This window comes from Opisthocomus hoazin, chromosome 25, assembly GCF_030867145.1.
Source record: "Opisthocomus hoazin isolate bOpiHoa1 chromosome 25, bOpiHoa1.hap1, whole genome shotgun sequence".
Taxonomy (NCBI): domain Eukaryota; kingdom Metazoa; phylum Chordata; class Aves; order Opisthocomiformes; family Opisthocomidae; genus Opisthocomus; species Opisthocomus hoazin.
The window spans coordinates 7,069,783-7,096,551 of record NC_134438.1 but is presented as its reverse complement, the minus strand read 5'-3'; the positions used below and the strand labels follow the sequence as shown (position 1 = coordinate 7,096,551).

The 26,769-nt window shown below is 57.6% G+C and overlaps 2 protein-coding genes across 4 annotated transcripts; one reads left to right on the top strand and one right to left on the bottom strand.

The window, feature by feature from the left end:
• Positions 1 to 1,644: 1,644 nt before the first annotated feature.
• On the bottom strand, positions 1,645 to 16,239 carry FRS3 (fibroblast growth factor receptor substrate 3). 3 transcript variants are annotated; one of them, XR_012766191.1, is made up of 8 exons: positions 16,094 to 16,239; positions 13,510 to 13,644; positions 13,216 to 13,304; positions 12,502 to 12,688; positions 10,334 to 10,495; positions 9,595 to 9,752; positions 1,883 to 8,789; positions 1,645 to 1,803 (listed from the first exon to the last, which is right to left on the bottom strand). XR_012766191.1 is itself a non-coding variant. In XM_075442873.1 (7 exons), exons 3-7 carry the CDS (start codon positions 13,279 to 13,281, stop codon positions 7,881 to 7,883), a joined length of 1,482 nt encoding a protein of 493 aa, XP_075298988.1. In that variant the 5' UTR covers positions 13,282 to 13,304; positions 13,510 to 13,644; positions 16,094 to 16,239; the 3' UTR covers positions 1,645 to 7,880. The 3 variants fall into 3 exon arrangements, 2 of the variants coding, with proteins under 2 accessions (XP_075298988.1, XP_075298989.1); XM_075442873.1 differs by having other exon boundaries at positions 1,645 to 8,789; XM_075442874.1 differs by lacking the exon at positions 16,094 to 16,239 and adding an exon at positions 14,209 to 14,344 and having other exon boundaries at positions 1,645 to 8,789.
• A 2,827-nt stretch (positions 16,240 to 19,066) lies between these two features.
• Positions 19,067 to 26,678, top strand: PRICKLE4 (prickle planar cell polarity protein 4). The gene is made up of 8 exons (XM_075442970.1): positions 19,067 to 19,254; positions 23,426 to 23,578; positions 23,752 to 23,859; positions 23,940 to 24,077; positions 24,182 to 24,382; positions 24,643 to 24,829; positions 25,034 to 25,351; positions 25,649 to 26,678. The coding sequence occupies exons 2-8, from the start codon at positions 23,429 to 23,431 to the stop codon at positions 26,140 to 26,142; spliced, it is 1,596 nt and encodes a 531-aa protein (XP_075299085.1). The 5' UTR covers positions 19,067 to 19,254; positions 23,426 to 23,428; the 3' UTR covers positions 26,143 to 26,678.
• The last annotated feature ends 91 nt before the right edge of the window (positions 26,679 to 26,769 follow it).

The window sequence follows — 26,769 nt, the reverse complement described above, 5'->3', positions numbered from 1 at the left end:
TGGTTTTAGTATTTTATTTCCAAAACAGGGATCATAATCCATAGACGAACAGCTTCCAGCCACATTAAAATAAATATTCCTCCTTTCCCACAGGACCATGAGAACGGCCCCTGAAAGAACCAGCTAGGCTCTAGGTCTAACATTTAAATTCCCAAACCAGCGCAAGGATCAGCCACTTGACGATGATCTTCTGTTGTGGGCAGTTTCCAGAGAGACCTCCGGTCACCCTGCTCAGGCCCAGAGCCCAGGCTGCTGCAGGAGTTCTACACCACCTCCCCACACACCCAAACTGGCCCCCACCTCCCTGTGTCTGTGTCCGCTCCGGCCCCTGAAGTTCAGAAATGCACCCATCACAAGAGATTTTCCCACCATGCTGAGGACTATCTCGAAAACTCCAAGTCAAAGACTAATGGCAAATGGCAATGCTATTTTCAGCTTCTCTCTGGTAGGGCCATCAAAGTCTTCCTAGAAAGAGAAAGGAAAAATGTTTCATTGTGTTTTTCTGGGATGGGATGGAAAAAATAACACGGGTTTATCACCGGTTGTGTTATCGCCTCTGTTTCCCTTCCAGTTCTTACCTCCAGCATTTCAGAAAGCCACAGAACAACCCTGAAGGGAAGAAACACTCGGGTCTGGGTTGGAAAGACACCGCACATGAAGGCACACTCACTTAGGGAGGCACAGAGGGCCCTGTTAGCTGTGCTTTAGTCGATTCCTGCTGGGGAAGAGTTTTCAGGGGCATTTTAGAAGCCGAGGAATTAAATTGTGCATGTTACCGCATGATTAGCTCTGCTTTGCTGTAGAGTTTGGAAAAACCAAGCAAATTGACTCTTTGCAAGAGCAATGGCAGAGAACCCATGGAAAGGCCCTGTGCCTAGCACTGATCAGCACGGCCAGGAAGAGTGAAGCCACATCTTGTTCAACATTGCCAAATGCACCTCGTTCCCACCAGCCCCCAGATTCCACCACTCCAAACATTCCCACCACACTAAATTACCCATGGTGGGAAAAGCGTGTCTTAAAGAGTAGGTACTCCAGAGGCCACAAATATTCTTGCTATGTTCAACCTACATCTATAACACATCAATTTCCAAGGCAACTTCATGATTTCCTCCCGATGCTCAGCTCAGTGGAAACCTGGTCAGCACCCTCCTGGTCAACCATCAGCGATTGCTCTGGCCCAAAGAGAGACACCGTGAAAGAGTCGGTGGCTTCAGAGCCGCAGCTCCTGCATCACACAAGCCAGAGGACCTCATCCAAACAGGCGAGTTCAGCTTCCAGCTCAAACAAGCAGCACGTGGAATTGTCCTGCAAAGATTTCCCCACGGGTCACCAGCCCACAGAGAGGGAAAGGTATCTGTCTCTGTGTACACGTTTCTCTTCATTTATTTTTAAGCCTATTGCAGTGAGACCAGCCAGGTGGAAGACAGCAACCGTTGCTCCAGGTGGAACACGTAAGGACATAGATATTATCCCTTCAGGCAAGGGAGACCTGGAAAACAAAGGTTGCAAGAAGTCCAGCTGGAATTGCATGAGGACAACTGGTGATTGCTGGCCTGCCTTTTGACTTTAAATAAAAAGTAAAGTTCCCTTTGAAATGTGACAGTTGTCTCTGCACCACACACAAAAGACAGGACCACCAGATAATCATCACGTTCCGTTTATTCGTATACATTCGTAGTGCACATTAACGTAAGAGGTGAGCACTCCTCAGGTCACATAGCACTGCTGCTGCTCTTCACCCATAAGGTTACACCTGGCTGAGGCACAAAGAGGGACTGAATGGAGATCCATGGAAATCACCTGAAGAAGCAATTACACAGCAAGATGAACCCCTCTGGTCAGAGCAACCGAGTCCCCGGCGGCCAGAGCCCCGAAGCACCTTTGTTTTTCTGCCGTGTCAGAAATGGTCGGTATCGGACACCAGTAAAAGTAACAGCAAGGAGAATCGCGTGGGGGAAGAGCTTGGGGTAACACAGATGCATCGGGGCCTTTCAACTGTAAAATCACATTCAATTCTGGAATAAAAACAAATGAGATCCCTTCTTCACAATCAGCCTGTTTCATACCCTGGCCTGTAATCGCCAGCTTCAAAGCTCCCAGGATTTCCAGTAATGTGTTCACCTTTGGCCCTGTTCAGTAACAGGAATCTAAACCTGTTCTGCTACCTGCATTTCAAGAGGAGCCAAGTTTGGGAGAAAGACAAACTTCCCAGAAAGACTGATGGCAGCCCTCCCAGAAGCTGAATTTAGGCAATGCGATCACTAACGATCATTCGTTAATGACACTTCACAGTCAAGATTCCACCCGCGAGGGCTGAGCAGCATCACACGGAGGGCCAGAGGAAAGACTTAGGGAGAAAATGGCTCAGAGAACAGGCAGCTGTAATACCAAGCCCTGGTTTGGTTTTTCTCTCAGTGAACAGCATGGCTTAGGAAATAAAAATACTAATGTTTCTGTCATAACTAACACATTTGAGTCTCTGCAGAAGCACTGATCCTTTAACCCTCACAATCCAGCCTCTCCTTTGCCATCCTCTCCCTGCAAGGCAGTACAGCTCACAGGTATTCCAACCGCCTTCCCTGGGGTAAAAGCAGGCTCATAAAATGGGTAAAAAATAAAAAAGGAATCAGAAAACCCTCCCATGACAAAGGACAACTGAGTGCTGGGAGAAGCTGTATTCCTACCAACAAGTTCTTGGGAAAGGGAAGGGTACAGGAGCTATTTATACATTCACCAAGGAAGAAATACCAGGGCAAGTCTGATCGATTAACTCAAAACTCAAACAAGAACCACTTAAAAGGGTTAAGACAGTCACACTCTCTCTGCATAGCACGCGGCTGCTTACCAAGCCATCGCCTGAACGCCATCCCGCCCGCAGAGGAAGGAGACCAGCGAAGATGCAGCGGGCGCTGCACAAACCTGCTCCGCGGAGAAGTACGTAACCCCCCAGCCAAGCTCCTGCCAGGCCTCAGCCACTACCCAGGCAAGCTTCATTCCACTGCCGAAACCTTTTTTTTCCAGAACCAAACAAAGCCTCTGCAAAAGCAAGCATTGACTGAACACGGCTCCTTTTTTCCAAGTTACCAATTCACAGACAAAACGCCGAGGCGAACCATCTGCCTCGCAGAAGCAAGCTTGGGAGAATAAGAGAGCTCGCAGCTCCAGGGCAGGTTCCAGACGTGCACGGGCTCATTCATTTCCTGCCGATCACCTGTGATGCCTCAGTCGGGTGCACAGAGCCCTGGATGGATCCTTCTTAACCCAAAACCAGATTTATGGAGGCAGCCACACAGGGTAAGGGGTTCTGCTCTGCAGAAGAGGTCTTCACTGTGGGGGAGGCTCCATGGTGGAAGGGACGGGAGGAGTCACTGCGTATGATGACAAGTTGACCATGAGCCAGCAGTGTGCCCTGGCTGCCAAGAAGGCCAATGGTCTCCTGGGGTGCAGAGGAGTGTGGCCAGCAGGTCGAGGGAGGTTGTCCTCCCCCTCTACTCTGCCCCAGTGAGGCCCCATCTGCAGTGCTGTGTCCAGTTCTGGGCTCCTCAGCTCAAGAAAGATGAGGAGCTACTGGAGAGAGTCCAGCGGAGGGCTACGATGATGATGAGGGGACTGGAGCATCTCTCCTACGAGGAGAGGCTGAGGGAGCTGGGCTTGTTCAGCCTGGAGAAGAGAAGGCTGAGAGGGGACCTTAGAAATGCCTCTAAATATCTGCAGGGTGGGGGTCAGGAGGACGGGGCCAGACTCTTTTCAGTGGTGCCAGCGACAGGACAAGGGGCAACGGGCACAAACTGAAGCCGAGGAAGCTCCAGCTGAACCCGAGGAAGAACTTCTTCCCTCTGAGGGTGACGGAGCCCTGGCCCAGGCTGCCCAGGGAGGCTGTGGAGTCTCCTTCTCTGGAGATATTCCAGCCCCGCCTGGCCGCGGTGCTGTGCAGCCTGCTCTGGGTGACCCTGCTTGGGCAGGGGGTGGGACTGGGTGACCCACAGAGGTCCCTGCCAACCCCGAACATTCTGTGATTCTGTATCCCGAGGTTAGTTTCCTACCCAAGTAAGCATGCACATGGGTATTAGTATGCATCCACTGGGAAAGTCCAGCAAACTTGCATGTCAGGCTCAAAGCAAAATCTGTATGATCCATCTTTACCAGGTGCCATAAAGACAGAACATACTGCATAAACAGAACTTTCAAACAGAAGAAGAGAGGAACAAGGAAAGGCTCCAGGGGGTTTCAGATGGGATCCCTCTGCCCATCACCCAGATCAAAGAACTGCAGGAAAGAGCAAGCTTGAACCCAGATGTCCTCATCTTTCAACCCAACACTGGTTTCTCCTCCGAAACCATTTCAGGCGTGGCCACTAGAGGAAGCTGCAACACTGGCGAGCACCACTCGGGCTGTGACACACAGAAAAATCAAAATAATGGCATTTCTGCTCCCGGGGTCCCAAGAACTACCGCCCCAGTGTTCAAACACAACTCCGGTCTTCCCTTGCGCTTTCACACCACCTGAAAAATTGAATATGACGAAGTTCTCAACGGATCCTGGCTACTTAGTGCGGGCATTGCTCTTGTGAAGTTTTCCAGAAAAGCAAGAAAGCGAGGAATCACTGGGACACGAACTCGATGCGCACCCTGAAACTCATAAACGACAGCTGGTTTCCCGGCTGCCCGCACGGCGTTTCCCATTTAACTGCTTAAACATTAAACCAACCCACTGCAAACAATGAGCTGTGACCGGCTTTTCATTCCCGCAGCTTTCCGGGGAGCCCGCGATTGCAGCCGAGCGAAGCCTGCTGAGCCAGCAGCGCTGCTCCCCGACCCGCGGCACCGGGCAGCACGCGGCGGGACGACAGGCAGAGCACGGGGACACGCGGCACCCGCCAGATCACCGCGCACTGCAAGCAGCAGACGCGGCCAACATCAGCTCTATGTTTTCACATCTTTAAGGTTGAGGAAATTCTTCTTCTCCTCCTTTTTTTGAAGAGGTGCAGCATTCTCCACTATAAAGGGGACAAGGGACGCAGTCAGGGAACAGCAATAGTGCGTTTGGTGTGTGAGCACCCAGCTATGGCAGAGCGGTCCCCCTGTCCCTACTGCTTTCAGCGTCCTCAGCGGGCAGGGGAGCGTCGGATTCGGCGAAGAGGAAAGGGAGGCACAAGCTGGACGACGCAGTTTGTCTGGAGGACGTGGAAGCCAACAGTTCAAAAGGCCAGAGCCAGCTTTCCCAAAGCAAAGCTAATTTCAAGGCACCTAAACGAAACCGCAGCCACAGCTTGCTGGGAGCCCAGCCTTCCCGAGGAACCCCCAGCGCCGGTGTGCTTTGCCTGATCCCTGGAGCTCACAGCATCTCCAGACCCTCGGAGCAGCTCATCCCACCCACCGGAGACCCAGAGCCGGGCTGTGGCCACGGGGAGCACCCAAGCAGCACCCCAGGCCTCACCTCCCCTCCCCCAGCACACAAGCTGCCACCCAACAGCATCCTCCTTGCATGTAACCAACTGCAAACCCCCGCGCGTGGGTGGGAAAGGGCCCTCACCTCTTCCTCCACGCCAGTGTAAAACATTTCCTCTGTTCTTCCCTTTCTAGGGAGAAGAGGGGAGCAACTACTTTGCATTCCTCAGCTCAGTGGCAAGGCAGGTTCATATGGAAGCTCCCAGAGCACTGCCCTGTGCTGCCACATGGGTGTTGCTAGTGCTGTCCCCGACGGTGACACTTACTGCTTCGAAACTCTTGATTTAAATAGTTTATTTAAAGCTTAATGCAGTTAACTTATTTTTCTATATATATATATATAAACAATTTATTCTCTCACTTCCCTAAATGAAAGCTAGATTTAGGGGGATACATTACTTGCCTTTTTTTTTTTTTTCTTCAAATACAGTCATTTGGTATACATATAAAAATATATTACTTGGGTTTCCTTTCAGTTATGGATCACACAAGGGTTGGGATGGAGAAAAGAACAGAAGACAAGCACAAGGACCTCCCCTCCCCAAAAATAAACAGTGAATTTAAGCATGTGGTACACTTTCAATTTAGAGTGCAACAGCAAGCTAAGAAATCCATGTTCTGCCGACACAGCCATGGCATTACTCACACTTTCATCACCTTTCCTGGACTGCCTGGCACATGTCCTTGGTCCCAGAAGGGTCACATTTCAGTATGACATTACTGCACCAAAATCAAAAAGGCTGAACTTCAAAGATCTGGAAATCAAGTTTGGGGACCTCAGAAGCAGGTGGATGGCTGGGTTCTCTCCTCTTTCACACTGCAGGGTCACTGACTGCGACATCAGAAAGCATTAGGGACAAGGAGAACACAGCGAGGTTTGGCAACGCTTCTGCTGGCAGCAGGACACCTCGCAGAGCAGTCTCTCAACCCCTATCCCAGGGAGGAAGATGAAGAACACAGCAGAAAGGTGGACTCCAGAGTAACCCAGAGCACTTCTGCCTCATGGAAACAGCTTATAATGGCAAAGAGTAATCCAGGGAGGGAGTAAGCTGCAACGTGTCACCATGCAGAGAGGGTGGAGGAACATCCTGCAACGCGAGAGGAGCAGACCTACGCAGGACCTCAGCCGGAGGCCTGACAGCTCAGCTTAGACTCAGCCCTGGTGTCAAGAGAAAAATCCACATCAAAGGCCACAAAATTACCCGCGAGACGAAATTTAGCCCTTCCAAGTCCGCAGTTGTAGGAAACAGACTGCGCATACACTCAAAACACTGATCAAATATTTCTCATGGACCCAGCCAGGCACGTGGGTGTAGGCAACGACTTTGATACAACTCCAGGCTCGGCTGCCTGGCAGCTCTGCTTGCTCTCCCGCATCTCCCGTACCGATTCCCACCCACCCCGTGACACTCGGTCCCAGTTCAAAAACTTCTGATTCACAGCTGCTCTTTTCGCCAACTGCAGCCCGGCAAAGCCACCAACCTCTTCTGAGATCTGTCCCCCAGACAGGAGTGAGCTGCAGCGAGTACGTTTCATATTGGCACCGGTTTTGGCAATTACCACTGGGATGCAAAAGAACATTTAATAAATAATTAAGTAAACAAATAAATAAATCAACAACACTTCTGAACAGCCACCAAAAAGAACCCTTAAAAAGCAAAACAGGGTATCATAGCTGCAGTCTTCCCCTCCTCTTTTAAAGCAGGGTCTCTGCAGGAAACCAGGTTTATGTGACCACAGTGTCTGTGCCCATGGCTGTCGATCCTCCTCTATCATTTCTAGAGTTGCCCAATTTAAATCAAATCTGAGAAAGGGACAGAAGTGCAAAAAGTTTCTATGAGCGTCAAGAAAATAGGACAAAGGAGCAAGCTGAGGGGGGAAAGACCGCAGCATGAGTTCCCAAATCATCGAGATCAGCGAAACCCAAAGGCAAAACCCGACTTCGGAGCGGCCCGGCTGCAGAGCTCGCCTGGAGTCGCCAGGCATGAAACCCAGGGGAAACGGGCTCGATCTGCAGCGCAGCTCCTAAAGCGACTCGCTTTCGGGAACACGCCTCCACCGCGCTACCGCCCTGCCTCCGCAGCCAGGCTGCCGGCACCGCTCACGGAGCTGCCAGGCAATCCAGGCTGTATCCTCGCTGTGCCGGTACTGTGGCTGGCACCTTCTGCCCCTTTTGCCATAAATTTAACCTTCAAACAGCGTTGTCAAATATCCCGCAAGGCTTTAAAAACGAACTGCACGGGAGAGACAGAGAGGGGAAGACGGACAGACAGACTAGCCTCAACATTAGCTGTGGGAGCCATCCCACGACGCCAGGTAATGGGGCAGACAGGGAAGCAGAAGGCAATGGCGAATGGAAGCCGCGCTGGGCAACGCACTGCAGGGCAGGCACCGAAGCCACGACACAGTGCTCGCACTTGGCGTTCCCCCTCACAGAGGCAGGTCAGTGCTGTTATGTCGAGTTTTCCGCGAAGTCCCATCATCTCTCGGCAGGGCCCTTTGCAAACTGGACATGGCCGCTGTCTTTTTTAGGTCAATGACGGCGTAGGAGTCCATCCGGCGGGCCTCGTGGGTGGCAGGAGGTGGGACACGGGGCACCGGCGGGTTCTGATGTCCCTTGCGCGGCTCAGCCTCCAGCTCCACCTGGATGTAGTTGAGTTGCCGCGGCTGCTCCGGGCAGGGTCGGGGGAAGTCGAAGCTGAAGACGCTGGGCACGCAGCCGCGACGAGGCTTCGGCAGGAAGCTGCTGCGCCGCTGGCCGCTGCCCCCGTGCAGCGCGGCGCTCTCCGAGTTCATGTAGTTCTGCAGGGGATCTTCTTCGCCAGCATCGGAGTAGCCGTTGGGGGAAGGCGTCGGCGCATCCTCCTCGCCCCGCCGGAGCGGCTGGCACTCCCACACCGGCGGCAGCGACGGCAAGTTCTCATAGTGCAGCAACGCCGTTCTGCGGTGGGAGCAGCCCGGTAAGCCCGCGTCCTCCCGGGTGAGTTTCAAGTGCCCGCCTCGGCAGAGAGAGGAGGTGCTGGGGGGCAGCAAGCCGTTGACGTTCTCATAGACGCACTGGGGTGAAGGGCACTCCTCCTCACACTCGTTGTTGTTGTTGGGGGGGCAGAAGTGCGATCTGCACTCCCCGTGGTGCCGACAGACGCGTCTGTAGCCGGACGTGGGACCTAACACGAACTTAACCTCCCCTGGCTGCAGAAAGACCTGGGGATTGCGGTCTTCGAGGGAGCAGCTGTGGTTCCTATGGGGGAAAGGAGGGTGGACTTCAGGCAAGGAGTGCATACAGTGTCGGCCCCTCAGCTCCTGATCACCATTGGCGGTGTTGACGTAGGTGTGGGACTGCAAGGAGAGAAGCAGAGGGACAGTGAAAGGAGAGGAGAAGAGACAAGAGCAAAGCAGCTGTCAGCAGCTGAGAAACCAACAGGAATGGAAAATTCTTCAGTGGCTGATGAAACAGGAGGAGACAAAAGAATTTCAGAAATTGAAAAGATTTTGGGAAGCAAAACAAAAGCCATTTCAGGATTTGTGGGCTGAAGGACAGACAAAAAGGAGTCCAACCGCAGACGATACACATCATCTGTTTCACGCTCAATGCATATGGCACTGAACAAAAAGCAAAGCCACTTGCAAAATACTTCCTTGAGCAGCTTACACTGGCAATATTGCAGCACTCGTACCTACCTAGGCTTCTCAGATTAACAGTTGCGACAAGCTCGATTTTGTAGGGAAAAATCTTACATTCTAGAATGGAGAACAAAGAGCCGAACATCAAAAATAAAAAGAGTCTGAACTTGGGCACCCATCTGCACGTCAGTTTCAGGGTTGCAGTAACAGCTGACAGATAGGGCAGTACGACTTGGACTCGTAAGCTAAGTGCTGCTGTGAAATAATTGCCACACAAATATTCATGGATCAAGGAAGCCAACTCAGTCAGCCTTGACAGAGCATCTGTTCTGGTGAAGTGTCAGAGAGCAGAAGTCTCCAAGAGCAAAATGAAGCAAAAGAGAAAAAAAGGAGGACAAGGCATGAGGCTCCCCTGAGCTTTGCTGGAGTAAGAGAAACCCAGAATTGCACAGGACTGCTAGCAAAACAAGCTGCATGTTCTTTGCTTGCAAACAGCAGAATTTAGGACATCCAGGTCTACCTGCTCATCGGGCCCAATAAGGGCATGAGTCGAGTCTTCGCCCACCGAGGAATGCCTCAGGCTGCTCACGGAGGGGGGGCGGGCTGTGGAGTATGATAGGGTTTCTCCAGGAAAGCTGTGAAATCCATTGGGAAATCCTGGGACAGTGTACCCCAGACCTGGGAAAGAATCAAGACAGACAAGCATTAGAGCATTGGTTTGGTATAAAATACAGTCGACTTCATTTCTGCAGTGAGCTGGCCTCTTAACTGCACCCTGTGAGTCAGAATCAGCCGGTCTGGGGGAGATCCCTACGATGAAGTACCTAGCATAAATTCAAGGGCTAGGCCCTCTTCTTTAAATCCATTTAAGTCACTTCTAATGGAAATCGAGCAAATCTGAATTCTTCCAGATGCGGTTTCCTCTAGGAAACGCCCGGTCCTTGTAGGTGCTACTTAAAAAAGGCCACTTGGCAGCAGTCCAGATGAAACCCAACTGAAGGGTGACAACTCAGTTGACCATTTGAAGGGCTTTTTGTTGCTGTTTCCTTAAAAACAAAATACCACGTCACAGACAAGCATGGCCTTAAAATAAACACGCTGCTTGGGGCACACATGGACATAAAGATACGGGTCGGCAGCGAGGCAGTGCATGGGAGAGATCCATGGGCTGCAGAGGGCAGTTTCATGTGAGCAATTGCAGACATTGCCCATGTCTCTGTGTTCCCCCCTCTTCCCCCCAGACACTGAAGCAGCCTTACTGTTGGGTGCCTGGGGGGTCCGGGAGAGCTCCCGCTCCGTGGGGTGACTGTTCCTGGTGATGACAACAGGCTCTTCCACCACGTTGATACTGTTACACTGCATCAGGTCCTGCAGCAGATTAAAGATCTCCTCTGCTCTGGAACACTTGAAGGCAAAAATCCCTGCGCAGTAGCAAAGAGGAAGGTCAGACTGGCGAGGAAGCAATCCCGCTTTAGCAAGAGTGTATGTAAGTCCTGGCTCTCAATGAACAGGCAATTCTGATTTCTTTTGCTGTGTTTAACACAATCAACCCCTGCACCCCACAGCCAGAGGTAAAAAAACAACTCAGTGGATTATTGACAGAAATACAATGCTGTGACTGCCACCTGACCCAATGGCGCCTTATTACAAGAAAACTGGTGAGCACCCCAGTTATCGTACAGCGATCAGTCCCACACGAGCAGAGATGTGAAAGGGACAGGCTAACCAGTCTCCCTTCATCTCTAATCTTCTATTTTAATTCACTTGGCACCCAGTCCAGTTCTCATTACCAGGGGAAAGTCTACCCAGCGACTACTCGATGCTGAACTGGGCCCTGTGGAGTGTGCACGTGAGAGAGGGACAAGAACGACATATTTCAAAAATGCATGGAATTAAACAATGTCTCCCCAAACGAGCAGCCCAAACCAGAGCTGGTGTGTGCAGAGCTAACCAATCCCAAGCTGGCACGCACACACACGCACAAAAGCCATAGCAACGAGAACGGCATGGCAACAACAGCTGCCACCCCAAAGACCAAGGTTTTAAAAATTCTGGCCAAAAAAATAGCTATATCTGCCTTATATGAGGTGGGGAGCAGCATCAGGAAGAAGTCCTCCAAATAAAATTAACTAAGCAGAATAAAACCTTACAAGGAAGGGAGAAAACTCATGAAAACACAACACCATCCCTCTCATTTCTGTCTGCTTTAAGACTGGTGAGTAAGTACGTGTCTGCTAAAAATTTTGTAATATACAACAAGCAAACGGCTCTGCTTTATCACCACTACCTGGACCTAAACAAAACCAAAACGCACATAAGGCAGAATTTTAATCACTGAGCTGCATCCTGCAAAAGGCAGAAGAGAAACCAAAGAGAAGCAATTCCCATTGCTGGCAACTGATAACCACGTGACTCTGGGAGAGGAAAACCCCGCTTACATAAATATTAAAAAGGAGCATACGGCACTACAGATTTGCGCAGCGCTTTACACAGACACTGAACAGTCACGCAGAGTCCTTCTGGGTAAGGAGGAGTTTACAAACACATTAACAGAATGAGGAAACAAACTTCTTTTTCCCAGGGATGCAGATGCCAAGAAAATGTTCAGCTCTTTAAAAGCGAGAGAGACAGACTGGTAAAGGAACTAACAGGCACCATTGTAAAACTGGAGCCTGTTCCCAGCGCTGCTGACGACTTGGCGTGTGCTCCTGGGTGACTCACTTCCCTTCTCGATGCACAGCATCCCCGTGCATAAAATCAGTAAAACGTAAAACTCCTTTCCCTCTACGTTACAAAGTGCTGCTGGACATCAAATGCAAAGCATTAAGTAGAACTAGCACTAACCAAGGCAGAGAGACTGCACTGAGAAAAACAAAACGTGCTCAAACAACTATCGCTACCGACGTGCTTGGTAGCTCTGCGGAATAAGAGAACCCTAAGAGGGACCGGCAAAAAGCCTTTCACTTTATCCCCGGAGTTAAAAGATGCTCAACAAAGCTTCAGTCTTGCAAAAAGTACCTTCTAGCTCCTAAGGAAAGCAGTCCAGCAACGCCTGGGACCCCAGCTGCGCACCATTCGGTACCAAAGCTCAGAGCTGACAGTGTACCTGATGTCCTCTCCGACGTTAAATACGGCCCGGCCAGTGCTCAGGCCTGCTTCACCCATTACCTCATGGGCACCGAGGCAGCAGCAAAATGAAACCATTAGATTTATGCCCAGGTCCTGAGCCACCACATTGTTCTCCTTAGTGTTTTAATCAGGAACGTTAACTATATGTGCATGCACACTCCGTATTTGGAACAGAGGCTGCCAAAGAACCTGTTGCTTCATTAGATGCAGGAATGTGGGAAGACACAAGCATCAGCTCACGCCGGCTGCCTGGGAACAGAAACCTCAGCGGTTCCCTCCTCCAGGAACCTCCACTCACCCTGCCCCGTCTGGCAGCGACGGCCGCTCTCGAAGGAGAAGAGGTTGGAGTCATAGCCGTAGCGGCGCAGGCAGAGGTAGGGCCACCTGACAGCATCGCGCTTGTGAGTGTGCAAGATGAGCTCCGTCTGTGTCAGCTCCATAATCCCAGATCCCAGCTCGTTACCTTCATCGTCCACGTTCGTTACCTGCCGAGGCCACAGAGCTCACATCAGGAAACGCAGTGCATTGGTATCAAAAGAAGCCCACCCACGCAGATGCTGTAATTCCCACGGATTTCCCCTTCGTTTCCTGAGATGCCTTTTTCTCAGCTGAGAGCATGAATTCATCGCTGGCAGAAGGCGCCAAGCCGGCAGCCCTGGAGACTGTGTGCTTGGCAGTTCAGCTGATGTGTCTCAGCACAGACACTGGAACACAGCCCTGAGCAATAAAAGGCTTCTCTCCAGTTCCCCATTTCCTTGCTCAGGCTGAATCCCAGTGCAGACGCAATTTCTACTGCAAATACAAAGACATTTGCAGCAAAGGTTGCTTAAGGAAAGTTAAAAAAACCCAAACCAAAATCGTAACATATTTGCAAATCCTATCAAGTGAAAGGCTTCTCTGCCAGAGCAGAGGTTTTCTTTCCTTGCATGCCTGGAGTCCAGCCCATGCTGGGCTTTGCTAGTAGTCAGTGCTGTCACAGACTCTCTGACGGGGATGCAGGTGCAACACTTACCTTAAATTTGGTGGGATGGTTGTCTGGGATGCTGTCTCTGCACAGACAACTGCAGCAGCTCCCCATGACGTCAGCGTAAGAGGTAAGCCCTGAGGAGAGGACACAAAACAGAGGACAGTCGTCTTTTCAAACCAACTGCTCCCACCCTCTCCAAACATGCAGCATTTACAGCCTGTATTTCCTCGACCTCCCCGCACGTGGCCCAGTGGGTTTGGACCTCCCACTCTTCAATGTGTTCCGGGATTAATGGACACCATACAATATAAAGCTAATTAAAAACGACAGCTTTCTTACCATTAGGCAATTGTTGGATTTTTTTGGAGGAGTGAGAAGAAATTCCCACTACTGTCCCTCTATCTCCTTCGGGACTTCATGGTAACCAGGTGTCAGAGTCACCTAAAACACAACGGAAACCGTCCCATCTTCCACCTGACAAGGAGAATACAATTAAATGCATTAAAAAACCAGGGAACATTAAAAAGCAGGGGCTGGGATGGGGAGCGATGTGACTGAAGTTCCCTTTAAATATCACAAGGAAGGCGGTACACTTTTTTATTTTAACTACCTGCCTTTATATGAATACAGACAATAATTCTGCACAGACCATTCCTGTAATTTCTGAAAAAATACACAGCCTACAGCTAATAAAACCGAAAAATGAGAGATATTTTACTTCTTGGCTTTGGGATCCTACGTACGAGCGGGGTTTATCAGAGCTCCTGTCGTGCAAATAAAACACAACAGTAACACTGAATGGCTGAGAGTGGTGAGGATACGAGGAACCACGCGCATCTGCTGCTTCGGAAGCGAGGATACCTTCACTCCGTGGAAGGTCCTTAAGGGTCAGAGAACCAGCAGCCTTACAAGCAAGGAAACACAACAGCTGTTCTGCTTTGGACTATGAAAAGCAACAAACGCCAGAAAACACCAAGACTCCGCTGTCTGACACCAGTCCACAAGCGCAAGTATCAAGCGGGCAGGAGCTGCACGCACCAGGGGTGAGGAACGCTGCTATCCTCGACGCAAACTTCAAGGGCTCCACATCCACTCGAGGGCAGGGGATTCAGCAGCAGATAACACGCGAGCACGCCGTGTTTTGTTTGGCAAGAACAGCCCGCGATCTCTCCATCTGAGGCGTGAGGGAACAAAGCCATATGGATAACCAGCCTGGCACCAGAGCAGTAAATAAAATGAAAAGGCTATTGGAAACCTCGCGCTCTGCCATGCCAGAAGCTGCCTCGCCAGTCGCTCCAAATTAAACAGTGAATCACAGAGTCGCACCTCCGTGCAAACCCACGGGGCACGGCTGCCCTCAGGCTCCCTCGCAGAGCAGAGAGGGCGAAAAGCCAGCAGTGAGCTGACCAAGGGGTCCCCTTCCATTTTTTACATCAAAACAGAACCTAAATCACCTTCCACCGCAACCCCACGCCTTAGCTTTGGCCCCTGAAGAATTAGCTCCCACATCCTAACCCTGCGAAGTCCCCCAGCAGAGCAGTGCTTCCTTCTGAGCAAGCCGGAGGAGCTCGGGCACAAACCAAGCCGGCTGCCACCCGCCCTCCCGTACGTACCCGTCACAGTCACAACACCACGCGCTCCCGGTCCAACACCGCATCCTGCTCAAGCCATCCTATCTGTTTTTCTAGACTCAGCACAGACTTACTCCCCGCTGACCTTACACGCTTTAATCAATAATTCAGCAACAGATCTCTCTCCACTTTGTCTAATCTGATCACCAGGGGCCTTGTCCTCTGGTGTCTCTGCCCTCCCACTCCTATCTCATCAAATTCCTCAGCAAAAAAACAAAAATCTTGTCGGAAACGTGTTACCTTTGCCCCCTGTTTCTCCTTTATTCCTCTCTCCCTCTGGTGCTCCTTCCACTCGTGCTGCCTAACCCACGAGGGGGGTCGGCTGGAGCGCTGTTGCCTATCCTGAACAGTTTGCGCGGTCAGAACCAAACAAACAAGGACACAAAACACTGCGAGATCCCTGAACACCCCCTCCGTGCTTCCCGCTACTCCTCGCTGTCGAGTATTCCAGCGGCGGCCCTTCCCCGCAGACACCGGGACCCTCCAGACTCCCGTCTCTCGCTCAGCGAGCCGACACGCACCTTCCCGACGGCCGCCTGCCAGTGCAGAGCCCCAGCGAGCCGAGCCCGACGCTCCGATAGTACCAGACGCTTCCCTGCGACGAAGAGCGAGTCCCTCCGGAGCCCAACAGCCCCAGCCTGCCCTCCAGCCCCCGAGCCCAAACCCCCCTCCAAGCCTTCGCAGCCCCGCTCGGCCCAGTCTCCGGAGCTCTCTCCTCCCAGACCCCCGCTGCGAGGGAGGCTCCGTCCGTACCCCCCAGCCTAAGGAAGACCCCGCACGCCGTTCTCCCACACCCGGTGCCACCGGAGAGGATCCATCCTCATCCCAAGGGACCGGGGCACCCCGACGCCAGCGGGACCCACTGCCACGGCCCCCTGCACGGGCACACGGATGCCTGGCGTGGAAACACGCATGGCCCCACACCGACCCACCCGTGACACGCAGCCACGGACCCACCGCCCCCCCCCAACCCTCCCAGCACGGGGAGGGGGCAGAGGGTCTGCAGGGGGGCACCTCGGGGGGCAAGAGGGGCCGCTGGCAAGAAGAAGGGGCCGGGGGGAGGAGGAAGGCCCCCCCCTGCAGCCCGTGGGGACGGCGGGCCGTGAGGAGGGGGCGAGCCCCGGGGAAGGGGGTGCACGGGGGGGGCTGGGGAGCGCGGACGGGGTGCGAGGGGACACCGGGGGACACGACGGGGAGGAAAGCGGAGGGAAGGGAGGCGCGGGGCGGTGCGGGAGGCCCCGGGCCGAGGCGCGGTGCCGGTGCCGAGGGAAGGCCCGGGCGCGGGTCGGTACCTGAGGCGCTGCCCGGCTCCGCTGTCCGGGAGCTGAGGCTCGGGCCTCCGCTGCCGGCCCGGCCCCGGCCCGGCCCCTGCCCGGCCCGCCGGGTCTGGGCTCGGGCTCGGGGACCGGGTGCGGGTCGGGCCCCGCCACCGCCGCGTCCCCCCAGCCCGGGCCGGGCCCGCCGGGAGCAACGAGTCCGCCGCCCGCCGCCTAGAGCGTCTCAGCTGGGAGGACCCGGACAGGGAGGAGCGCGGCCGCCAGGCGGCGCGCTGGGGCTGCGGCGCCACGCCGCGGGGGCGGGGCCAGGGAGGGGGCGTGGACTTGACGGGGGCGGGGCCGGGGCAGGGGGCTGGGGGGGCAGGGGCAGTGGGGGCAGAGGGGGTAGGGAGGCAGGAGGTTTTATTGGGGGGTCAGTGGGGGGGATTAGGGGGGTCTGGTGCAGGACTGGAGGGGATTTGGGGGGTCTGGGGTGGAGGGGTGCGCTGGGGGGTTGGTGGAAGGGGATTTGGGGGTGTGTGGGGTGGGGGGTGCACTGGGGGGTCGGTGGAAAGGGATTTGGGGGTGTGTGGGGTGGGGGGTGCACTGGGGGGTCGGTGGAAGGGGATTTGGGGGTGTGTGGGGTGGGGGGTGCACTGGAGGGTCGGTGGAAGGGGATTTGGGGGTGTGTGGGGTGGGGGGTGCACTGGGGGGTCGGTGGAAGGGGATTTGGGGGGTCTGGGGCATCACTGGAGGGGGATGGAGGGGTATCGGGCAGGAGGAGATGCTGGGGGGGTCAGTGGAGGGGGATTGAGGGGCTCTGGGGTGGGGGCATGCTCTAGGGGGGTCAGTGGAAGGGGAGTGGGGCAGTTAGGGGTGGGGGGATTCTCTAGGGGGGTCAGTGGAAGGGGATTGGGGGGTCTGCGGCAGGAGGAGGTGCTGAGGGGCGTGCTCTGCACCCAGTTGCCCCCATTCACGGCATCCCAGCGCACCACCCACCCCAGTTCCACCAGTATCAGAGCGCTGGAACAGCACCATCATGGCAGCTGGATGCTGGGGTCCTGCAGGGAGCTGCACCCCCAGACCAGCGCGATGGGTGCCCGATTGCTCGCAGTCGGGCTCCGCGGGGTCCCGACCCAGCCCCGGCACTCCTGATCCGACGTTGCTCAACAATAACGCCCGCGGCCGGCGGCTGGCCTGGGAGCAGGAGGGTGTGGGGTCTGTGGGGGGGTCCGGGGCACATACGAGGGGGCTGCCCTGCACGCAGGGCAACAGGGAGGCCACGAGGACGGTCAGGCTGGGCTGCAGATTTTACATCCGCAATTTTTACCATCGCAATTTTCACCATCGCCGTCGCTCTGCAATCACAACCCCCCATTCCCCGCGCTGTCGCAGCACGGAGCCGCCAGCCGTGGGTTTGGAGGGGTGGCGAGGGCTGCGGGCTCCTCGGCCACGACGCTGAGCGCTCCCGGTCAGCTCCAGTGCCAAGTCATGGAGCTTGCGCATCTGCAGCCCTGCCCGTTCCACGGGGACGCTGCCGGCCGCACGCGGGCCGTGCCGCGGTGCTTTGGCGGCGGGGATGGCCGTGGGGCCGGCGTCCCGCCCGTCACACGCTCGCCCGGTGCCCGTGGGGGACCTCGTGGCTTTTCCAGGGCGGTGGCTTCAGTGGAGCCGTGGTCGGTCGCACCTTGGGAAGCCCAGAGTGACCCATCTGTTGAGTCCCTGTGCCCGGCTGGTCTCCTAACGAGGACTTTGCCCGTTAATCTTGCTGCTGCGGAGAGGGACGGTGGAGTGTGGGGAGTGCAGGCGGCAGGACGAGGGGGGGAGCCCCCACCACCACCTGGGGGGTACAAAGTCCACAGCAGCAAATGGGTCGAGATAAAGCTGCAGAGACCAACCTCCCCCCAAAGCCAAACAGTGGATTAACTTCCCTGGCACAGAGCCGAGAGCTTAAAGGGTCCCTGGGGATCACAGCGCTGGTTCGGCAGCCTGGACGGGACCCCTCTGCGGGGAAGCGGAGAGCGGAGAGCGGCAGCCTGCTCCTGTTCCTCCGGCTGCTTTCCCTGCCCGGGTGATTTTGCAGGGACGCAAACCACCAACCCATGGCACGGCCTCTCCCAGCTTGCCGTGCCACCGGCTTGCCGTGGAGCCTGGCCTCCGCCGCTGACAAGTGACCGTCACTTTACAGATTTAGAGCAGATTTACAGAGTTAGAACAGATTTACAGCCCCGACCCTGGTCCCATAACGCAGGAGCCGCCTGCACCCTGCGGGGCTCCCAACAGAGCCCCGGAACAAGCCGCAGCTCCCGGGCAGCGAGGTGGGTGGCAGAGCTCTGGTCCGGTCCCCGCAGCCGTGGGGTGTTTGGGGGATGCTCTGCCTGTGCCCGTCCCCAAAGTCACATCAACAGGCAGGGAAAGCTTACGGCGGGTGAGAAGTACACAAAAACACAACAAAGACGCTCTGCCTTGCGTCAGAAACTGTGATAAATTCTACCCTGACTCTTGCCCGAGTGCAATTGCTGCAGCCGAAGCCGGTCTCAATGGCTTTGTGGAGACTGTCAGGTGTTGGCGAAAACTGGGGCACCCTGACTCGCCTCTGGCTAACTCCTTTGTGAGAGCCCAGCCAGAGTTCCTCCACCTCTAAATTGGGGTGTAATGACACTTCCCCTCTTTCATGAAGCTTCCACTCTTTCTGATCCAGGCGGGGAAAATAATTCACCGCGCGGATCATAAAAGTCTTCAAAACGGCAGCCTGGGGTGAACCGAGCCGCGAATGGAGGGAAGGGCGCGGACGCTCGGAAAATGAGAGGTGGCCAGAAAAACAGATGTCATCTCGAGCTCTTTCCCCTGTAGGGTTAATGTACACCCCCCCTCCCTCCCCCATCCTTTGCTCTTCCCCTCCCTGCCCGCGCTGGGATTCCCAGCCATTGGCTGTCTCTGTAGGTTTAGGCTAAAAAGCCTCTAATTAGGACCCTGGCTGACACAGATCCAGTTTCCTGGGCAGGCAGATTAAAAAAAAAAACAACAGAGAGGAAAAAAAAAAAAAAATATCTGTTTCCCTGCCTGAGCTTGGATGTTTCCCTTTCGCTTTGCGAAGTTTTCCCCGCTCCGGCTGCGTTCGCTCGGCTGCTGCGGAGCGGGGTCCCGGGCTGGAGCGGGCGGCGGAGCCCGGGGACCGGGGACTGGGGACCAGGCAGGTAGGTGAGGCCGGAGGGGTTTCCTGGGGTGGGTTCTCCCAGCTCCGAGTTGAGCTGGGACTGGGGAAAAAGAGGTTGGGGAGTCGGGGAGGCAATGGAGAGTCCCTCTCCGGGGATTATTGCAAGGGGAAGGGGAAGTGAGCAAGGGGAGAGGGAGGGTTTTTTGGCTTTTCTTCTCTGGGAGAAATAATTGGGGAGGGGGGAAGGATGGTATCGCTGCCCCCGCGGTCTTTGTTTTGGGGAAAATGTCCCGTGAGAGCAGGAGACAGCGTCGGCTCCATCGCGCCGGAGTCTGCCGTGCCGGGCTGTGCGGGCACGGGGCTGGCCGGGCTGCCCAGCTCCCTCGGGGGACGAGGGTCTCGGGAGCGGCCGGTGGCCCTGCCATCCCTCCTCCACCCGGGATTCGGTGGGAGCGGGGTGTTTTGGGGCGGCGAGGGAGCTTTCCACCCGAGGCAGCTGGGCCCCGTGCCGGGATGAGACCCGGCGCCCGCGGGGGAGAGGTGGGGTGGTGGGGCTCGGTTCGTACCCACGGGTGGACGAACGGCTGCGTGACGGCGGGTTGATGGGTTACTGCTCCCCGCCGAGCCGGGGCAGCCGGGCACTCTCCGGAAGGGGGAAAACACGCTGAGAAAAGCCCTTTGCAGCGCTGGCACATCCCTCGGCGAGCAAACAGGCCACGGTCCCCTCCAGTGACATGGAGGACACGGTGCTGCGTGGTGGACCAGGATGCTGAGATCCTTGGGGGGCTGCGCTGACCCTGTCCCTCCCCACCGCTGGCCACAGGATGGCTGTGCCCAGCCAGCAGCACCCACGCTTCACTCCACCTCGTGCCATCGCAGGTCCAAAAGCCACCACGGGCTCCTTCGGGAGACGGGCTCCGGCGCGGGCAGCCTGGCTTGGGCTGCGTCGCGGGACTAACCACTCCGGCTCGCCGTGCCAGACCTCAGCTTATCTCCCCCCAGAAAAAGAGACATCTTTATTGCTCTGGATCTCTATTTCCACGTGCCTTCATTGCAGCTGTGTTGACAGGAGCTCAAGCGAAAACAGGTTATCCTGTGGGTGAGGTGGTGAACACAGAGCTACGCCTCTGCCAGCGCTCTGGGGCGCTTGAAAGGGGATCCGGTCTTCTCGGTGACGGGAGCCGTTGTGTTTCCTCAGGGTTGTGGAGCTGGGGAGTGTTCGGCGCTTCTGAAAAAATAGGCTAAAGGGGTCTGAAAGGGCATCTTCTAAAATGGAGAAGTGGCTTAAGGAAAGCCAAGGCTGTGGCAGAGATGCAGATCAGCCCCTGGCTGTGCTGGGAACGGGGAGGCTGCGCTGAATGCGAATGGGCCGGGGTGGCTGCACTGCAAGTTAATGTGTGACCTTGGCAGGAGTGGGCTGGGAGCCCACACACGCTCCCACAGCCAGCTGGAGATGGGGGCTGCTCCTGGGGAGCCAAATCAGATTCATATTCCAGTGAATTTTAGCCTCTTGTGCCCAGGGAGCTGTGACTGCTTCGCAAAGGGTTGTAGCTCCTGCGGGAAACACGCTTGGAGCTGGAAGCGGGATGCTACGGGGTCACTGAGCCGGGTGGTGCCAGCACCAGGGCTGGAGCCCGGCCGGCAGTTTGCAGCCGCGTGAACACCGAAAGGCTGCGAGCGGGCAGGGGAGCGCGGCAGAGCCGTTGCCCGTCCTTCGCAGAGCGCAGGGGAGCTGAGCAATCCCAGTCTGGAGGAGCTCCCACGGGCAGGACAAGAGGCTTCTAAAGCAAAGGCAAATGACAGCCAGTGGCACTCAGCCTGCCCGACTGGTCCCTCGCACATCCCTTCTGGGGGGACGCACCTCCAGCGCCCGGCTCCACGCTGGCAGCGGGGAGCAGCTCCCCAAAGCTCCATCCTCCCGACGCCTGGTCCAGGCTCTCCTGGGCATGGGCAGGCTTGGAGCATCCCTGTATCCCTTTGCAGGCCAGCAGGGAAGGGCAACAGCAGGGCTGCCTGGAGGCGGTGAGGGAAGGCAGGGAGGAAGAGGGGACAGGAGTGGGGAGCAGAGGAGACCGACCTGTTGGGGCTGCCTGGCTCCTTAGCATGGGAGGCGTGTACCACTGTCACCGTCTGGGGCTAATTACAGGGACTTGTCTACAGCCCAGACAGCTGCCAGCCAGCGTAATCACATCAAACCGGGCTGGGCTGGGCTCTCCAGCAGAGCCCCATGGATTCCCAGCAGCCAGGAGCCCTGCCCTCCCCCAGCATCACCCCACTGGGCTCCCTGCTGCCGGCCCTGGGACGAGGTGCCCTGTGCACCCTGCCACGGGGCTGGGGCCATGCAGGCACCACCAGCTCTGCTGAGCCTGCAGAGCATCTGAGGGGTCTAATTACAGCAAACCCCCAACAGATTAGACAAATGCAGCTTGGAGGCTTAGCAAGCCAAGCACAGCCCAGGACTGCCATCCACCTCCCATGGGGAGGGCAAAGCAGAGACACACATTACCCAAACAAGGCAGCAGCAGAGCTGGGACCAGTCACTGAGCCCACAGAGGTCCCCATTCAGCATCCCCAGGGACAGACACAATCCTCCTGCATGGCTGTAGAGCCATAACTGGTTACTGGCCCAACCCCAGCAGTGCTCCTACCCCAAGCCAGCAAGGCCAAGGCTCTCTTTGGGCTGCAAATACAGAGTTGAGTCAGATTATTTCATCTCTATCCCTTCCAGAGCTAAACACAGCATCATGCAATCAGCCCTCCAGTTTCCTGGGCTAATCCCAGAGCTAGCAGACCCCAAACCCCAGGAAGGGGCCACCAGCCCTTTTGTTTCATCCCACTGATTAGCCAATCTGCAGCGTTAATCATTCACCCAGGTGCGTGGAAGGGAAACCTGATCCCACCCGCTCCCAGCTCCAGAGCTGGCCACGTTTGGGTGCGACAGACCGGCACCCCGAGATGCTGCGTGGGAAGGGGCAGCTGTGGTGGAGGGAGCGCGCCGGGAGCAGGGGCTGAGCCGGGGGTGTCAAAGCTGTTTACTGGGAGCAGTGGGGATGCGGCTGCTGGTGCTGGCCAGGACAGCCCTGGCAGAATGGGTGAGGGGGGGGATGAACCAGACGTGCAGCAATACCATCCCCGTGCGGAGGAGTGAACGGTCCCTGTGGTGGCAGGGATGCAGGAGGGAGCTAAGTGTGTGACCTGGGGGTTGCCACCCCTCAGCCCTCAGCCTGAGCCAGTGCCAAGCCGCTTGCTGTGTAAAATGCTTTCCAGAGCAGTTGATCAATCCACGGTGGGGACTGGGGTGCATCCAGGGGTGTCCCAGGGCCGTTCGGTTGCAGCACTGGGACTTGCCCCCAGAGCAGCGGCTCAGCTCCATCCCACCTGCATCCCACCCTTGGTCCCCACGCCGCGGCAGGAAGCGCGGGCGTCGGGCGTCGGGCTCCGGGCCGGCGTCCAGGGAGCCCCAGGAGCCACCGCATCGCCATCTCGCCTTTGTTTTGGAAAGCCAAGTCAGGAAGGAAGCGAGCGGTGAAAAGCACCACGTGGGGAGGAGGGGACGGGACCGGACGGGTTTCCACCACGTAACCATTAGCCAGGCAAGGTGGTGGCGGCTGGGCAAGCCGGCCACCCGGGCAGGAACAGCCGCTTAGGGCAGAACAATAGCAGCCCGAGGGGAATAAATTATTTTCCACTGAACTGGGCTAGACCTCGGTCTCCTCCCACTGTCCCGCTCTAGACCAGGAATCAGCCATGACAGCAAAAAACTGGCAGCAGCCAGGGAAAATCTCCCACTATGGTGAGCAAACGGCCGGTGCTGTTTCCCAAAACCTGTTCCAGCTTGAGCATGGACACCCGGGGTCTTCCCTGCCCTGATTCACCCCACGACCATCCCGTCAGTGCCTCCTGCTCAGCAGGCAAAGCCCCCGCCCTGTCAAGCAGCCATGCCCTTGGCATGGGTCTGCAGGGAAAGGAGGACCCCCAAAAGCCCTTGGATTTCTGCGGGGTTCAGCCAACGGTCTCGAGGTCGTGGTGGTGCTGACCATCGTCCCGGCTGGACCTGCTCCGAGGTCCCTCCCCAGGATGAGGGGCTGCTCATCCTGCTGCCGCATGGAGCAGGTCCGCGCTGGGCAGGCGGGTTGATGCGTGTCCTGGGGATGGACCCCCGGCTCCCCGCCTCGCCGAGGGTCTCACCAGCTCTGATCCTCTCTCCCCAGCTCATGTCCCTGCCAAGCCCCGCATGGCCCCAGCGAGACGAGCCTCCCCCCTGCGGCACTGCCACCAGCCTCCCGCCGGCCTCGTCCGACAGCGACTCCGGCTGTGCCCTGGAAGAGTACCTGGAGCCCCCCGCGGACCCCGTGCCCCCCGAGGTGGGCAGCACCCGGGCTCTCTCTGCTCCCCACTCTCCCCCAGCCCTGTGGGCGCCATCCACGGGTGGGACCCGCAGCCCAGCACCCGGGTTGAAACACACATTTTAGCAACCTCGAGCAGTGCGGCTTAATCCCCCTAAAAATCTGCGTTTCTCTCTCCCGCACGTCCCAAGGTCCCGGTGTGTCTCGGCACCCGCTCGCCGCAGCCAGCCTCTCCCACCGACAGCACCCGGCTCCGCGCCAGAGCCCTCCTGCAGCAGCTGCCTCCTCAGGACTGCGATGTAAGACAGGTGTTTGTTGGGTGCTGCCCACCCCGGGCTTCGCCCACCGAGCACCCCCTCACCTCTGCCTCCCCGCGCAGGAGCGGTTCTGCCCCGACCTCGCCGAGGAGGAGCGGAGGAAGCTACGGGCGTTCAGCGCCCGACGGAGACGGGAGGCCCTGGGGCAGGGGCTGGCATGTCCCGTGCCGGGTCCCTGCCATGGCTGTCCCTGCAAGAAGGTGAGGCAGACCCCCCCCAGCACCGGGCAGCACCCATTCCCCAGTGGGGACCCGTCCCCAAAAGCCAGCCTGGCCCCAAACCCTGCGTTCCCTCTGCCTTGCAGTGTGGCAGGAGGCTGAACAAAGGGGACCCGGGGATTTCGGCATCCCGGCTGGGGGACCAGTTCTGGCACCCGTCCTGCTTCTCCTGCCACTTCTGCCACCAGCTGCTGGTGGACCTCATCTACTTCCAGCAGGACGGGAGGATCTACTGCGGCCGGCACCACGCCGAGCTCTTCCGACCCCGCTGTGCCTCCTGTGACCAGGTGGGTGCTGGGCAGGGGGGGGAGGCTTTAACCTCCCTTTTGCTGTTGGTAAAAGCTCCTGAGCTTGGCCAGGGGCTGCCAACGCAGCGAGAGCCGCTGGTGGACAGGAGGAAAGGTCCCTTCCCGAGCCTCGCAGAGAGCCCCGTGCCCGTGCCGAGGATCGGGGGCCCCTCCTCTCTCCTTGGCACAGCAAAGCATCCTCCCGGCTACGGGTTTTCTAGCTGGGTGCTCAGAGGATGGGTCGTTTCCCCCCCCTCCAGCTGATCTTCATGGAGGAGTGCGTCGAGGCGGAGGGCCGGCGCTGGCACCCGGAGCACTTCTGCTGCTTGGAGTGCGAGGTGCCCCTGCGCGGGCAACGCTACGTGATGAGGAGCGGCCGGCCCTGCTGCTGCGGCTGCTTCGACAGCCTCTTCGCCGAGCCCTGCCAGGCATGCGGGGACCCCATCGGTACGGCCGCCGTGCCCCCCTTCCCCGGGGCGGGGTGCAGTGGGGTGTCCCAGCCCCCCGGGCTGGCGGGATGCGGGCTGGGAGGGCTGCGGAGCCGGAGCCCCGCGGCTGGGTGCGGAGGACGGGTTTTGGCTGGGTGCCGAGGACGGGCTTTGGCACTCGGCGGCGGGAAGAGCCTCCCCCTCCCCGGCGGTTGCCCCCCAGGTGCCGACAGCGAGGAGGCCACCCACCAAGGGCTGCACTGGCATGCCCGAGCCGCCTGCTTCTGCTGCAGCCTCTGCCGAAAGCCGCTGCGTGGGCAGCCCCTCACCTCCCGCCGCGGCCGGCTCTTCTGCTCCGAGACCTGCAGCCTGGGACGGGACGCATCCTCCACCGCCTCCGACTCCTCCGACTCGGCTTTCGCCTCGGCTCCATCCCCGGACTCGACGCCGCTCTCCCGAGCTGGCCCCGCCGGCAGGACCACGCCGGGGTCGGGCAGCACCTCGGGGGCCGGGGGCTGCAGGCAGCGGGTGGAAGGGGCAGGTAGGGATCCTACTGCTCCGCTTGCTGCGTGGCGGGAGCGGAGAGGGGGCAAAACCAGGCTGTGCTCAGCCCTGGGTACTTTATGGGGTACGATGCGTGGGTGCAGCCCAACGTGGGGCTGGAGCGGTGGCGATGAGCCCCCGGCCCAGCTCCCGCAGGAGGGTGAGCGCTGGCAGCCGGGGTTTGGTTGGCACAACCCTCCATTGCGTCCCGAGGCAGCGCTCGCTGCGCGAGGGGCTGTGGCAAGGCAGGCTCAGCCTTCCCCTTCCTCACCCATCCTCACTTTCCTTCTGCCAGAGGCATCCCTGGATCAGACCTCCGTGCATCCAGCATTCAGGAGCCTGGAGGGCAGCGGAGCAGCTGCTAAGGAGCAGAGCAGGGATGCTGTGCACGCAGGGATGCTGGGACCACCGGCTGGACACCCCTCCGGCCCCCAGCCCAGTGCAGAGGGTCCCAATGGGCCTGGAGCCCCCAGTCACATGGTTTTGGGGGGCCCTGACCCCCGAACACCCGCAGGCAATGGAAACCCACACTTCCAAGTGGGCACAACCCCTGCCCGACACAGCGCGCAGCCAGAGGACCTCGACCTGCAGGACATCACGGAGGAGGATGACTCCTGGTGTCCCACCTGCTCTTCGTCTTCAGACTCAGACTCGGAGGAAGAGGGGTTCTTCTTCGGGAAGCCCATCCCCAAGCCCGGGATGAGTTCCCTGGGCAAGGAGCCCCTGGGGAAGGCTGGGGGCAGGACGGCGAAGCCGCGGGGCAGCAGCAAGCACTGCAGCGTGTCCTAGCAGCGGGGACCGGGGGGTCCTCGACCGGCACTGCCCTCCTGCCAGCCCCTCCCATGATCTCAACGCGTTCCAAGCGTGTTTTGGACACAGCCCAAGGCTGGTGGGGAGAAGCCACTGGGATTCTTCCCCCCCGGCAGCTGCTGGCAAAGCACAGCCTGCAATTCCAGCCGGCCTCTCCTGCAATTAGGAACAGGTAAAGCAGGTAAGGAGCAGCCAGCCAGCATCCAGGGCTCCCACCTCCGACAAGGCGGCAGCCCCGGGGAGCCACCGTGCACAGGGGAGGGCAGATGGGTGCTTAAGACAAGGGCAGCTGCCCGCATCGCCCGCTGCTGGGGACCCACGGGGACAGGAGGGGTGCTGGCTGCCAGGGCCCGATCCTTCCCTGCGAGGCCTCCAGTATGCGGCAGCCAGATGTTCTCCATCCCTGGTGGCACCGCGTCCCCCTGCCACGGCGGGGAGCGGGATGGGGCCGGGGGGCAGCTCTGCTGCTGCCGCAGACGATGCTCCAATAAAGCTGAGACCTGAACGCAGGGGAGCCACCACCTCTGTCTGCCCCGTTCCTCCCCACCCCGGGGTTGCTGCGGCGTTGACCGTGCCACCAAGGGGTGTGTGTGATCCCTGGGCGCA